The sequence below is a fragment of the Passer montanus genome, unplaced genomic scaffold, assembly GCF_014805655.1.
Source record: "Passer montanus isolate IOZ18808 unplaced genomic scaffold, ASM1480565v1 scaffold177, whole genome shotgun sequence".
Taxonomy (NCBI): Eukaryota; Metazoa; Chordata; class Aves; order Passeriformes; family Passeridae; genus Passer; species Passer montanus.
The window spans coordinates 337275-350340 of NW_024365048.1; the positions used below are offsets into that span (position 1 = coordinate 337275).

Genomic DNA, 13066 nt, shown 5'->3' on the forward strand with positions numbered 1-13066 from the left:
ATGCAGCACCGAGGTGAGGAGCGCGGTGCTCCCGGTGCTCCCGGTGCTCCCGGCGGGGCCCGGGATGTGCCGCGCCGCCGTTCCCTGCTCCGGGAGCCCATTCCCCGCAGCTCCGCAGGGCCCTCCGGCCCCGGGACCATCCAGCCCCCAGCCTGTCACCCCCCTCCCCAAATTCTCCCCGTGCTCTTCCAGGGGGTGTTTTCCTGCTTGCTGGGCCGGCGCCCCATTCCCTGCCTGCACCCACCCCCAGCACCCCGCGTCCCCCTGCCCAGCCCTGCAGCCCCCTCAGCTCCCCCTGCCCAGCCCTGCAGCCCCCTCAGCTCCCCCTGCCCAGCCCTGCAGCACCCTCAGCTCCCCCTGCCCAGCCCTGCAGCCCCCCCAGCTGGCCCCGTCCCCCTCCGCAGGGCCCAGCGGGGTGAACCAGCTCGGGGGGCTCTTCCTGAACGGCCGCCCCCTCCCCACGTGCAAGAGGCAGAGGATCATCGCGCTGGCGGCCAGCGGCGCCCGCAGCTCCGACATCTCCCGCAGCCTCAAGGTGCGCCCGGCCGGGGGCTGGGGGGTCTCCCGCCCCTCCCGAGCCCTCCCGGAGCTGAAGTTCCGTCCGCAGGTGTCCAACGGCTGCGTCAGCAAAATCCTGGGCCGCTACTACCGCACGGGGGCCGTGGGGCCCAGGGCGGCGCGGGGCCGCCAGCCCCGCACGGCCACCCCCGCCGTGGTGGCCAGCATCGCGCGCATGAAGCGCGAGCAGCCCGGGCTCTTCGCCTGGCAGATCCGGCGGCGGCTGCACGCCGAGGGAAGCTGCGCCAGCGGCGGCATCCCCAGCGTGAGTCCGGCCGGGACCCCGGGAACAGCGGGACAGGCGGGGCGGGGGCGGCCGGGGGGCGAATGGGAATGGGAATGGGAATGGGAATGGGAATGGGAATGGGAATGGGAATGGGAATGGAGCAAAGGGAGGGCTCGGGAATGGGAATGGGAATGGGGCACTCCGCAGTGAAGGGCTCGGGAATGGGAATGGGGCACAGGGAGGGCTCGGGAATGGGAATGGGAATGGAGCAAAGGGAGGGCTTGGGAACGGGAATGGGGCACGGGGAGGGCTCGGGAATGGGAAGGAGCCACAGGGAAGGGCTCGGCGCCTGGTGAGACGCGGGGCTGCAGCGGGCGGGGAGGGGAAGGCAGATCGCTCCCTCCCGGCGGCAGCAGAGCCCCCAGCCCGAGCCCGGCCGCCCCCTCGGGTCGGACACGGCGGTGGCTCCGTGAGAGGTGTCTCTGCGGGCGGGGAGCGCTGTGCTTCCCCAGGACAGACCCGCCCTGCCATGCCCCGCACGCCAGCCGCCCCCCGTTAGAGCCTGTCGGTGCCCGGGATTGCGGGTCCTGCATCCCAACCCGGGACAATCCCCGGCTCCGGAGAGCACCCCAGAGCCAGCTCCGGGACCTCCGCCTCCATCCCGCCCCCCCGCAGCCCGGGGGTCCCGTCCCCTGCCGGCACATCCCCTCTCCCTGCCCAGGTCTCCTCCATCAACCGCGTGCTCCGGACCCTGCCCAGCGACCTGCGGCTGGCGGCCGAGCCCCGGGACCCGCGGCCTCGGGGTGAGCCTGGCCCCAAAGCCCGGACGCCCCCCGGGCCCCCCCGGCCCCGGGTGCGCCCCCAGCCGCTGCCCTTGTGTCCCCGCAGTGTCCCCCGCGGCCCCGGGGAGCCCGGAGCGCCCGGGAGGCACCGGGGGCGGTGGCAGGAGCCGGACCGTGTTCTCCCGGCAGCAGCAGGAGGCTCTGGAGGAAGGTGCGGGGCTGCTCGGGGGGGGATGGCGCTCGTGTCCCGGGGGGCGGCCCGACCATCGCCGCGGGGCCCCAAAGCTCCCCAGAGCCCCCCAAAGCTCCCCAGAACACCCCAAAGCTCCCCAGAGTACCCCAACCCACCCCAGAACACCCCAAACCGCCCCAAACCATCCCAGAGCACCCCAAACCATCCCAGAGCACCCCAAACCATCCCAGAACACCACAAACCACCCCAAAGCTCCCTTGAGCACCCCAGAACACCCCAAACCACCCCCAACCACCCCAACCCAACCCAAAGCACCCCAAACCTCCCCAGAGTACCCCAACACACCCTAACCCACCCCAGAACACCCCAGAGCACCGCAGAGCACCGCAGAGCACCCCCGCGATCCCCCAACCAACCCAACCCACCCCAACCCGCCCCAGCTCTCGGGCCGCGCTCCCGCCCCGGTGCCGGGGGGCTGCCCCGCTGCCCCCCCCGACCCCGCTGTCCCCGCAGCGTTCCGCAGGGGACAGTACCCGGACAGCGCCACCCGCGAGCGCCTGGCCGCGGCCACCCAGCTCCCCGAGACCACCGTCAGGGTAAGGGGGACCCGCCTGGCCCCGGAGGGACCCCCGGAGGGGCCGCGGGGCCGCCAGCCCGGGCACAGGGAGCCCTGCAGCCTTGGGGACATCCCCGGACGTGTCACCGCTGTTGGCCTCGGGGCTGGGACGGGCTCCGGGTGGTGCGAGAGGCTCCCCGGGGGGGGTTGTCCTGGCTCGGGGGTGTCTCCATGGCACACCTGGCACACTCCCTGGCACATTTCATAGCACACCCCATGGCACACTCCATGGTACATTTCATGGCACACTCCCTGGCACAGCTGGCACACTCCCTGGCACACTCCCTGGCACAGCTGGCACACACCGCTCACACGTTCCCCCCACATCCCCGTGCCCTGCCGAGCCTCCCCCGGGACACGGCAGCCCCTTCCCCTGCAGCCCCGACCACTGCCGGCCTCTGCGTGCCCGGGCAGTGCCAGCAGCGAGCCCGCCGTGCCAGGGCAGCGCTGCCGCCCGCGGGCACCCCGGGCAGCAGGCAGGGCACACCCGAGAGCGGCCGCGAGGGGCCCGTGCCCGGGGCCGGGGGCACGCCCGGAGCCTGCAGTGTGCTGCCGGCCCGTGAGTGGGGAGATCAAAGCCTTCCTCTGCCCGGGACCGTGCCCACTGTCCCTGCCCATGCCCCGTTTGGGATCAAAGCCTTCCTCTGCCCAGGACCGTGCCCACTGTCCCTGCCCATGCCCCGTTTGGGATCAAAGCCTTCCTCTGCCCAGGACCAAACCCTTTCCCCAGCCCATGCTCATGCTCATGCCGGGCATCCGGGCACGGGCATCCTCTTGCCCAGGGCCGTGCCCATGTCCGGGATGGAGCCCCCTCTCTGCCCGTGACCCTGTCGCTCCCGGGCTGTCACCAGCCTCCCGGGGCTCAGAGCTGTGCCGGGGGGCGCGGGGCGGGCGGGGGGCGGCAGCCTCAGCTCCCCCCCTCCCCAGGTGTGGTTCTCGAACCGCCGGGCCAAGTGGCGACGCGAGAGCAAGCGGCAGCTGGAGGCGGGCGGCGCAGGTGACAGCCGGGGACCGAGGGCACGGGGCGTGGGACAGGCTGCCCGAGGAGGGGCTGCGGCCCTGGGGCGTCCCTGGGTGGGAGCGCGGCTGACATTTGGGGCTGGGACCCCGGGGATTGCTTCCGCCGGGAGCTGGGGAAAGGACACGGTGCACCCGGTGCGCCCCGGTGAGCTGGGGAAAGGACACGGTGCACCCTGTGCGCCCCGGTGAGCCGAGCCCGCACATTGTCCCCGCCGTGTCCCCGCAGGCTCCTGGAGCGACTGGATGCCGCCCGCTGCCGCCGCCGCCCGGGTAGGACATGGCCGGTGGCGGGGTGCCGGGGACACCCCGAGAGCTCGGGCACGCTCGGAGCCCGTGCTGCCCTCGGGAGCCGTGTCTGCAGCGTGCCGGCTCCCCTCGGGGTGACCCCGGCTCAGCCCCGACACGGCGCTCTCTGGTCCGCAGCAGCCCCTCCCGGACACCCCCGCGGGCTCGGGGCAGCCCCCGCCCGGCCCCGCCGCCCGCCCGCGCCCCGCGGCCCCGCTGCACCTCTGCGCCTCCGGGCCCTGCGCCTGGGACGACGCTTGCTGCGGTACGAGCTGCCCACCGCGGCCTCGGGGGCTGGGGGTCCCCCGGGTGCCCCCTGCCAGGGCGATGCCTGAGCCCCGCGTCCGTCCCGCAGGTCTGGCTGCCGGCGGGACCCCCGTCCCCGCGCCCTGGGGGGCTCTGGAGAGCTCCCCCTTCGCCCTGCTGCCCCCCGGGCTCCCCCCGCTGCCAGCCTGGGGCCTGGAGCCGCGCTGAGCCCCGGTGCCACCGAGGAGCCCCCCGAGCCCCCCAGCCGCCCCCCGCGCCGGGGCAGCTCTGCGGAGCCGCGATCCCGCCGGAGCAGAAGGAATGTCCCGGCTCCAGGATCCCAGCGGGGACCGAGGGCACAGCCGGGGATGGCACCGGGTCCCGCGCCTCAGGCAGGAGCTGGTGGCAGAGGGGACAGCCTGGGTGGCCGCGGCAGCTCAGCGGCACCTCCCGCGGCTCCGCGTCCCCCGGGGCTCCGGGCCCGCTCCGTTATTAAACCGCTTTTCCCCTCCGCCCCGGCTCCTCCGCGTCCCCTCCGAGCCGGGCCAGCCCCGCTCGCTCTCCCTCCCGGCCCCTCCCGGCCCGGGCGGCGGAACGCGCACAGACCGCGCTGCTGGGAAGCACGAACAGCGTTATTTCAACAGCGAACGGGAGCGCGGCACGGGGGGCGGCAGGGCAGGGCCGGCGGGCGCCGAGCGGCCCCGGGCCCCGCGCTGGCACCGAGCCGGGACGAGCGGGCCGGGGCCGCCCTCTGCAGCCAGGAGCGCGTCCGCCCCGCCGCCTCAGCCCAGCTGATCCTTCAGGAACTGCAGGAAGTCCCTGAGCAGGTTGCAGAACTGCACCAGGCTCTGGTACGGCACCGAGATCAGCAGAAGCCTGTCCGGTTCCGGTTCTGGTGCTGGTGTGGGCACCGGCTCCTCGGGCATGGAGGGGATGGATGGCTCCAGCTCCGGCTCCAGCTCCGGCTCCGGCTCTGGCTCAGGCTCCGGCTCAGGCTCTGGCGTCAGCTCTGGCAGTGGCGTCGGCTCTGGAATCGGCACCGGTTCTGGCGTTGCCTCTGGCTCTGATGTCGGCTCTGGCATCGGCGTCGGCTCTGGCATCGGCGTCGGCTCTGGAATCGGCACCGGTTCTGGCGTTGCCTCTGGCCCTGTCGTTGGCCCTGTCGTTGGCCCTGTCGTTGGCTCTGGTGTTGGCTCTGGCGTCGGCTCTGGTGTCAGCTCTGGCACCGGCACTGGCGTGGGGTCTGGCACCAGCTCTGGCTCTGGGCTTGGCTGTGGCTCTGTCGTCGGCTCTGGTGTCGGCTCTGTTACCGGCTCCGGCTCTGGAGTCAGCTTCAGCTCCGGCACCAGCTCTGGCGTCGGCTCTGGCACTGGTGTTGGCTTTGTTTCTGCCTCCTGTTCTGGCCCTGGCGTCGGGCTCTCCGCAGAAGCCGTGGTGACCCCTGGCTTAGGAGTCGGGGCGCAGTTCAGCTTCGGTGCTGGGCCGGTTACATCTGCGGGGCTCAGGCCCGTCTGGATCAGGATCCAGTTGTAGAAGTGCTGAGTGGAGGTGTAGATCCCGGGGTGCCTGGCTCTGTCACAGCCTCTTCCCCAGCTGTTCAATCCCACCAGCCAGTAGTAGTCAGCTCTGTTGTCCTTGCAGACGAGGGGATTGCCACTGTCCCCCTGTGCCAGGAGAGATGGCTCAGGGACTGTGGGGGCTGCTGCCAGCCCCGGGGCTGGCCCCTCTCCCAGCCCTGGGTCTGGCTCCTCTCCCCCAATCCCGGGGCTGGCTGCTCTCCTCCAGTCCCTGCCAGGTCCACATTCCCAGCACAGGTCGGGGGCTCTCCCATCTCTGCACGTGGGTCCCAGATGTGCGGAGGATGGATGTTCCAGGGTCACATCCACACTTTGGGTCTGCTGGGGCTGCTGGATGGGCATTGTGGGCAGGAGCAGGCCTTGGGGACAAGGGGACATAGGACAGGGACCCGCAGGTGAGGGGTGGACATGGCACAGGCTGGGCTGCCTACCTGGCAGGTGTCGATGCCGCCGTGCGGGTACCCAGCACACAGGTTGTCAGCATGAATGGCCCCCGCGTACCACCGGCTGCTGTTGCAGAGCTCCCTGTCCATGAGGTGGACCTTGGAGTCCCGCAGCACCATGCCTGTTCCCGGAACCATGGGAATGAGTCTCAGCAGCTCAGTACCCATCCCCTTCCCTTCCTGGACCTGGTTCTGCCCCTTCCCCACGGAGCGATGCTGTCCCGCTGTGTCCCTGCTGCTGGCCTGGGGAAGGGGCCAGACCCGTCCCTCCCGAGGCTTCCCAGGGCCAGCAGGAATTGTTTGGGTGAGCAGGGAGCTCACAGCTCATCCCGCTGCAGCACCATGCCCTCCCCGGGAATGGAGCCCTTGCCCAGCCCGGGCTGCTCCGAGCCCGGCCCCGCTGCCGCCCCGCGGCCGGACTCTGTCTGTGCCCGGCCCGTGTCCCCGGGGCTCGCCCTCGGAGCACACATCCTGCTGGGAACTCACCTCTGGCAAAGTTCCAGCCGGCGATGTAGCAGGATTTCAGCTCCGAGACCCTGAGCGAGGCGTCGGGCACGCAGCCCAGCTGGATGTAGTCGCTGCACTCCACGGGCTGGTCCAGCTCCACCAGGGCAATGTCGTTCCTGGCCGTGGCAGGCACGTAGTGCTGGTGCACCAGGAGCCTCTGGATGCGTCTCACTGCAGCCTCGGGACCCGGCTGGCTCAGATCTGTGGCTCCTATCACCACATCCCACGTGGAGATGCCCCTGGGGAGCAGATGGACAGAGGGCTGACAGGGAGCAGAGCCAGGGGCTGCAGCAGCCCAGCATTTCCCGGCCTTCTGCTTGCCCAGGTGGGCAGGGAAGCGGCCCGTGGTGCTGTGAGCTGGGCACCTGCCCGTGCTCTGGGGACATCTCTGTCCCTGCTGTCTCTTACCCGGCCCTGGCGAAGCAGTGTGCCACCGTGAGCACCCACTGGGAGCTGAGGAGGACACCTGAGCACATGTGCCACGTGCCGTTCTCCCAGGTGGCCTGGATGCTGACGATGCCGGGCCAGGCCCCTGGCTGGACACTGCTGCCATCCACACGGGCCGTGCCAGCAGCAGAGCCGTGGTCGGAATCCAAGGGCCGCAGCCCGCAGGTGCCTCTGGAAGCACAAAGGGGAGGGGCAGCTCGGGGTCACAGAGACCCCCGTGGAATGGTCTGGGGGCTGCCCTGGAGCACCAGCACGGGTGAGACTGGTGGGCACCGGGCTGGGCACGAGCAGCTGGAGCAGCCCTGGAGAAGGATTTGGGGGTGCAGGGGGTGGGAGCTGCACCTGACCCAGCCCGGAGCCCCCAGCCCTGGGCTGGGCCCAGTGGGCAGCAGGGCAGGGGGATCCTGCCAGAAGACAGAATGCTAATTAATGAAAGAGGGTTTTATGTAATTAAGAAACAATGAACGTTCATTTCTCTGTTGGCTCAGAAGGTACAAACGGGTGACAAAGGCACGAACGGGTGACAAAGGCACAAACGGGTGACAAAGGCACGAACGGGTGACAAAGGCACAAACGGGTGACAAAGGTGACAAAGTTTTGTCCCGGGGTCTCTGTGGAGGCCGGGGTTGTGCCGAGGACAGGGCAGGGCCGGGCTCACGGAGCTGGAACACTCGGCTCCAGGTTTGTTTATCCCGGGGCTCCGGGGGGCTCCGGCCACGAGCAGCCCCGGGCCAGCCCGGCAGGGGACAGCGGGGACAGAACCCGGCCGAGGTGGCACTGCCAGGGGCGGCTCGGCCAGAGCCCAGGGCACCCCAGCTCCTCCCCAGCGTCACCCGGGACAGCTGTCCCCCCCCGGCTGGGGGACAGCCACCGCCCTGGGGACAGCGCAGGACGGGGCGCGACACTGCTCCTGCCCGCGGCGGTGACACTGCTCGGGGCCACCCCCTGCCCCGGGCTCCGAGACCCCCGCGGGGCGACAGGGGGGGACACGGGGGGACACGGGGGACATGGGGGAAACACGGAGGGACAGAGGGACATGGGGGACATGGAGGGACACGGGGGGAGCACGGAGGGGACACGGAGGAACACGGGAACACGAGGGACACGGAGGGACATGGAGGGACATGGGGGACACGGGGGGAGCACGGAGGGGACACGGATGACACAGAGGGACACGGATGACATGGAGGGACACGGGGGGACACGGGGGGACACGAGGGGACACGAGGCACTCCAGGGGCACAGGGGACCGCCCTGCTGTCACCGCCGCGTGGTGCCGGGCCGAAGGCCACGCCCCGCATGCAGACCACGCCCACATCTATGACCACGCCCCATGGGGGACACCGCCGTCCTTCGCGGCCAGGCCACGCCCCCGAGCCATCAAACCACGCCCCCATCGAGCGGACCACGCCCACGCCTCGCTCCACGTCGCGCGCTGAGACCACGCCCCTTGTGGCAGAAGCCACGCCCACATCCCCGAGCAGCACGCGCGCACGGCCCCGCCCCACGCCGTAGCCACGCCCACATATCGCCTTATTTGGGGCGTGGCACCGCCTCTCCCGTGACACGTCCCTTCGCCCTGCCCCTCCGGCGGCTTCCGGCGGAAGTGGCGGCGCAGCGGAACCGGCCGGAGCTGAGGGGGCTCCGGGGCCCGGGGCGGTGAGCGCGGCGGGGCCGGGCACGGCGGGGCCGGGGACCGGGCTGGGCGTGGGGATGGCCCCGAGGGCGTGACGGAGAGGGACCCGGGTGCCGTCCGGGGGGTCACGGTGGCCCTGGGGGTCGGGATGGGGTCTGGGGGGTCCTGAGGGCTCAGGGAGGTCCTGAGGGGGTGACAGTGGAGGGGCCAGGGGGGGCCGGGGGGGCAGCATGGGGGTCCCAGGAGGGGTCAGGAAGGGGTCCTGGGGCGGGGTTCAGAGTGGCGCCCCGGGGCAGGGTCCTGTCCTGGGGGTCCCGGGGGTCCCGGGGTCTCAGGACGGCGGTCCCGGGCAGGGCGGTGTTTGTGGTGCTCACTGCCCGTCTGGTGTCCCGCCAGGCCCCGGGCGGTGCTGCTGCCCGTGCCAAGGGTGCCCTTTGCCCCTGCCCTGCTGCCCCCAGGCCGCCCCGCCATGGAGAAGTTCGGGATGAGCTTCGGGGGCGGCCCCAGCCGGAAGGAGCTGCTGGAGACCGTGGAGACGCAGAAGCAGCAGCTGCTGCGCTTCCAGGCGCGCCTCAAGGACGTGGTGAGCGCCTACAAGAGCCTGCTGAAGGAGAAGGAGGCGCTGGAGGCCAGCCTGAAGGCGCTCTCCGCGGCCCCCCACGGGGACCCGGCGCCGCCCGCCGCCGGGGACTGCCCGGACGAGCAGGGCTCGGAGCACAGCGAGGACAGCGCGGGCACGGCCGAAACCGCGGCCAGCCTGGGCAGCGCCAGGGGGGACGAGGAGGACAGGGGGCACTCCCAGCGGGCCGAGGAGGCGGGCGGCGCCGAGGGCGCGGAGCTGTGCGCCGCCGGCGAGCCCGAGCGGCGGCTGCAGCAGCTGCGGGCGCAGCTGGGCACGCTGACGGGCGCGCTGGCCACGGTGACGCGGGAGAAGTCGCGCATGGAGGCCTCGTACCAGGCGGAGCGGCGGCAGATGCGGCAGGAGCTGGAGGAGCTGCAGGAGCAGCTGGCGCGGGGCCGCGCCCGCCTGGCCGCGCAGCAGCGCGAGCGCGAGCGCGAGCAGGGCGACCACGGGCTGATGCTGCGCGAGCTGCAGGAGCTGCTCCCGGGCCACGAGCAGCACTGCCGGCAGCTGAGCCAGGAGCTGGAGGAGCTGCGCCGCGAGCTGCAGGGCGCGCGCGACGAGGGCGGCAGGGCCGACCCGCGCGTCCAGGAGCTGCAGGAGGAGATGGCCGGCCTCAAGAACCACTTCCAGCTGCAGCTGGTGCAGGAGATGAAGAAGGTGAGTGCTGGATGGGAACGAGGGGGGTGTCCAGGGACTGGGGCTAGAGGAGCCAAATTCCCTCTCCTGGTCTCTGAGTCCAAAGTATCCTGGCTTGGATTGATAGGATGACAAACTGGGGAACAGCTCTCTGTGGGATGTATCCAGGGAGTGGGGCCGACAGAGTCAAATTCCCTTTCCCAGTCCCTCAGATTCCAGGAGGTTCAAAAGAAGTGGCACGGGGTGCCCAGAGCAGCTGGGGCTGCCCCTGCATCCCTGCAGTGCCCAAGGCCAGGCTGGACACTGGGGCTGGAGCAGCCTGGCACAGTGGCAGGTGTCCCTGCCATGGCAGGGTGGCACTGGGGGGCTCTGGGGTCCCTTCCCACCCAACCCATTCCAGGATTTCAAATACACAAATCCCCTAAAAGCCAGGACAGGGAGGTTCTCAGGCAGGATTCCCAGGGTGGGGAAGGTTTGGAGCAGAGCAGGGTCCCCGTGCGACCCCAGGTGTGTCCCCCTGTGTCCCCGTGCTCCCTAACCCCGCCGTGTCCCCGCACAGACAGCCCAGGCCGAGGAGCAGCTGCGGCAGCGCTCGCAGCGGGAGGAGCAGCGCGTGGCCGAGCTGGAGGCCCAGGTGTCCCAGGTGTCCGAGCTGCTGGGCACCTACGAGAAGGCCAAGCAGAGGGACCAGGGCACCATCCAGAGGCTCAAGGAGCGCATCGCGCAGCTGGACCTGGAGAACAAGACCTTGGCCATCGCCGCCTCCAGCCGCTCGCTGGGCGAGGCGGCCGTGGAGGAGGCCACCCTGGACGTGAGCGCGCTCAAGGAGAAGATGGAGAAGCTGCGGAAGCTGCTGCAGGCGGCGACCGAGAAGGGCCCGGCGGGGCCGGAGGCGGAGGAGCCGCAGGAGGAGCCGGAGCCGTCCCCGGGCGGCGGGGACGGGAACGGGGACAAGGCCCCGGGCGGGCACTGCCAGCAGGAGCTGAGGCAGCTCAAGGAGGAGTTCGAGCGCTACAAGGTGCGGGCGCAGCAGGTGCTCAAGAGCAAGGCCAGCAAGGACGTGGGCCTGGCCAAGGAGCTGGAGGAGGCGCGGGAGCAGCTGGCGGAGCTCCAGGACAAGCACGTGCTGCTGCAGCTGGCCGCGGACGAGGCGGAGCAGCAGCACCGGCGGGAGCTGGAGGCCGGCAAGCAGGAGCTGTCCCAGCTGCAGCAGCGGCACCGGCAGGAGCTGGAGCGCTGCCAGCTGCAGTTCCGGGAGCGGGCGCTGCGGCTGGAGGAGGAGCTGCACAAGCAGCGGGACCGCGCGCTGGCCGTGCTGGCCGAGAAGGACCGGGAGCTGGAGCAGCTCCGCGCCCTGGCGCTGCCCCACGGCCCCCAGGGCTGCCGGGACGGCGGCCCCGGCGACGCCGCGGGCCAGGACTGCGCGGAGATCCTGCCGCAGGCGCTGCAGCCGGGCACGGGCTCCGAGCCCACCTTCCTCCTGTACGCGGAGCAGCTGGCGCGCAAGGAGGTGGAGATCGCGGCGCTGCGCAAGCACAAGCACCGGCTGGAGGTGCAGCTGCACCAGCTCCAGGGCTGGGCCCTGGCCGAGGAGGACAAGCACCGGGAGGAGGTGGCGGCGCTGCGGGGCGAGATCCAGAAGAGCTGCCGGGATAAGAGCAGGGAGGGAGCCAACCTGGAGTACCTGAAGAACGTGGTGTACCGGTTCCTGACGCTGCCCGACGCGCGGGGCCGGCAGCAGACGCTCACGGCCATCCTGGCCATCCTGCACTTCAGCCCCGAGGAGAAGCTGAGCATCGCCAAGAGCTCGGCCCACGGCTCCTGGTGGCTGCATGGGAAGAGATGAGGGGTGGGTTTCATCCCTTTCCCGTAAGAGCTCCTTCCCGAGGACTGACCAAAACCTCATCCCAGCCACACCCACATCTCTGAGGGTTTGGGCTCCACTTGGTGTTCTTAGCACTAATTTGCAGTGAGGTTGTGCCAACTTTTCCAGCCCCAAAGCCTCCGTGGTGGGAATTTGCTTCAAGTTGAGACTTGATTTGAAAACCATGGAATTGAAGGTGCTGAGGTTTTTTAAGGGTGATTTAAAAGCAGTCCCTACCTGTCAGGCGTGGCATCGAGTGGAATTCACTTGGATCTTCAAGCTCCAGCCAGGCTGGTGACTCAGGAGATGAAAGGGAAGGTGGGAAGCACTTTAGGTGGAGCTAAAATAGCACCAGGCCATGGAAAGCTCAGGAAGATGGGGCTCAGTGCAGGAAGTCTTGGGCATTTCCCCCTAAGGTTCTTTTCCAGAGCCTAATTTAACCAGTGGATGCAGCTCCAGGCTCATCCAGGGCTCAGGCTCTCCTTCCTTCCCAGGGATCCTCTCTGGGTTATCAGGGATTCTAGGAAGGAGAAAGGATCTCCCTGTGGATGATTCCCATCCTGAGGGTGTTGTTTTCCTGCCCCACCCTTGGAATTAAATCCCGGCTGCTAAAGCTAGGCCCACAGACAGGGATGGGTCTGGATTAACACCCCGGGGGTCCTGGAGCCCAGTCAGGAGCAGGTTTGGGAGCAGCTCCTGGTGCTGCACTGCCCAGGGAGCCTTGGGAGGGATCAGCCACTCCTGGCACTGCCAGGGACAAGGACAGGGACATGGAACTTCCCTCCTTTCCTCCTTGGCTGTCCTGGTCCTGGATTCCACTCTGGCCAGTGCAGCCCTTGGTGCCAATTTCTCCTCAAGAAAATCCTCAGGGAAACGTGCCCCGGGCAGAGCCTGTCCCTGCTGGGAGGGGCCACAGCTGGGGGGTGTTCCCTCCATCCAGGGATGTTCCCACCAGGATCCAGGTGCTCCCTGATGGGAGAGTTGGTCCCAGGAATGTTTGAAACGCTCCCTAAGGATGGAAGTGCTGGCCCAGCCAGGGGAGAGCCCATCCCTGCTCCCAGTTTGGAGCTGTTGAATCAAGGGCTGCCTCTGGAGTGGCAGGGGTGGCTCCAACTCTCCCTGGAGCCATTCTCACACCTCCAGGGGGAGGTGGAGCCTCCTCCTGCTCAGGCTGAGGGGATGGGTCCCTGTTCTCCCTCTGCTCCTGCAGGATGGAGTGACCTGGAATGGACCCCGGGGGTGGTGGGGACCCAGCTGGGCAGAGGAGAGGGGTGGGACCCAGCTGGGAGCACAGCCTGGAGCAGGGAATGGGTGAGGGATCCAGCTGGGAGAGCAGAGAATGGGTGAGGGATCCAGTGAGAGAGCAGGGAATGGGTGAGGGATCCCTGGGAGAGCAGGAATCAGT

General features: G+C 69.9%; 2 protein-coding genes across 3 annotated transcripts; both read left to right on the plus strand.

Moving 5' to 3' along the window:
- On the plus strand, positions 1–4154 carry PAX4 (paired box 4). The gene is made up of 10 exons (XM_039704572.1): positions 1–13; positions 405–535; positions 608–823; positions 1506–1587; positions 1673–1777; positions 2273–2355; positions 3303–3372; positions 3622–3665; positions 3819–3945; positions 4036–4154. The coding sequence occupies exons 1-10, from the start codon at positions 1–3 to the stop codon at positions 4152–4154; spliced, it is 990 nt and encodes a 329-aa protein (XP_039560506.1).
- A 4354-nt stretch (positions 4155–8508) lies between these two features.
- Positions 8509–12518, plus strand: GCC1 (GRIP and coiled-coil domain containing 1). 2 transcript variants are annotated; one of them, XM_039704523.1, is made up of 3 exons: positions 8509–8559; positions 8933–9818; positions 10357–12518. In XM_039704523.1, the coding sequence occupies exons 2-3, from the start codon at positions 9006–9008 to the stop codon at positions 11641–11643; spliced, it is 2100 nt and encodes a 699-aa protein (XP_039560457.1). In that variant the 5' UTR covers positions 8509–8559; positions 8933–9005; the 3' UTR covers positions 11644–12518. The 2 variants fall into 2 exon arrangements, with proteins under 2 accessions (XP_039560457.1, XP_039560459.1); XM_039704525.1 differs by having other exon boundaries at positions 8518–8559; positions 8995–9818.
- Positions 12519–13066: the final 548 nt, after the last annotated feature.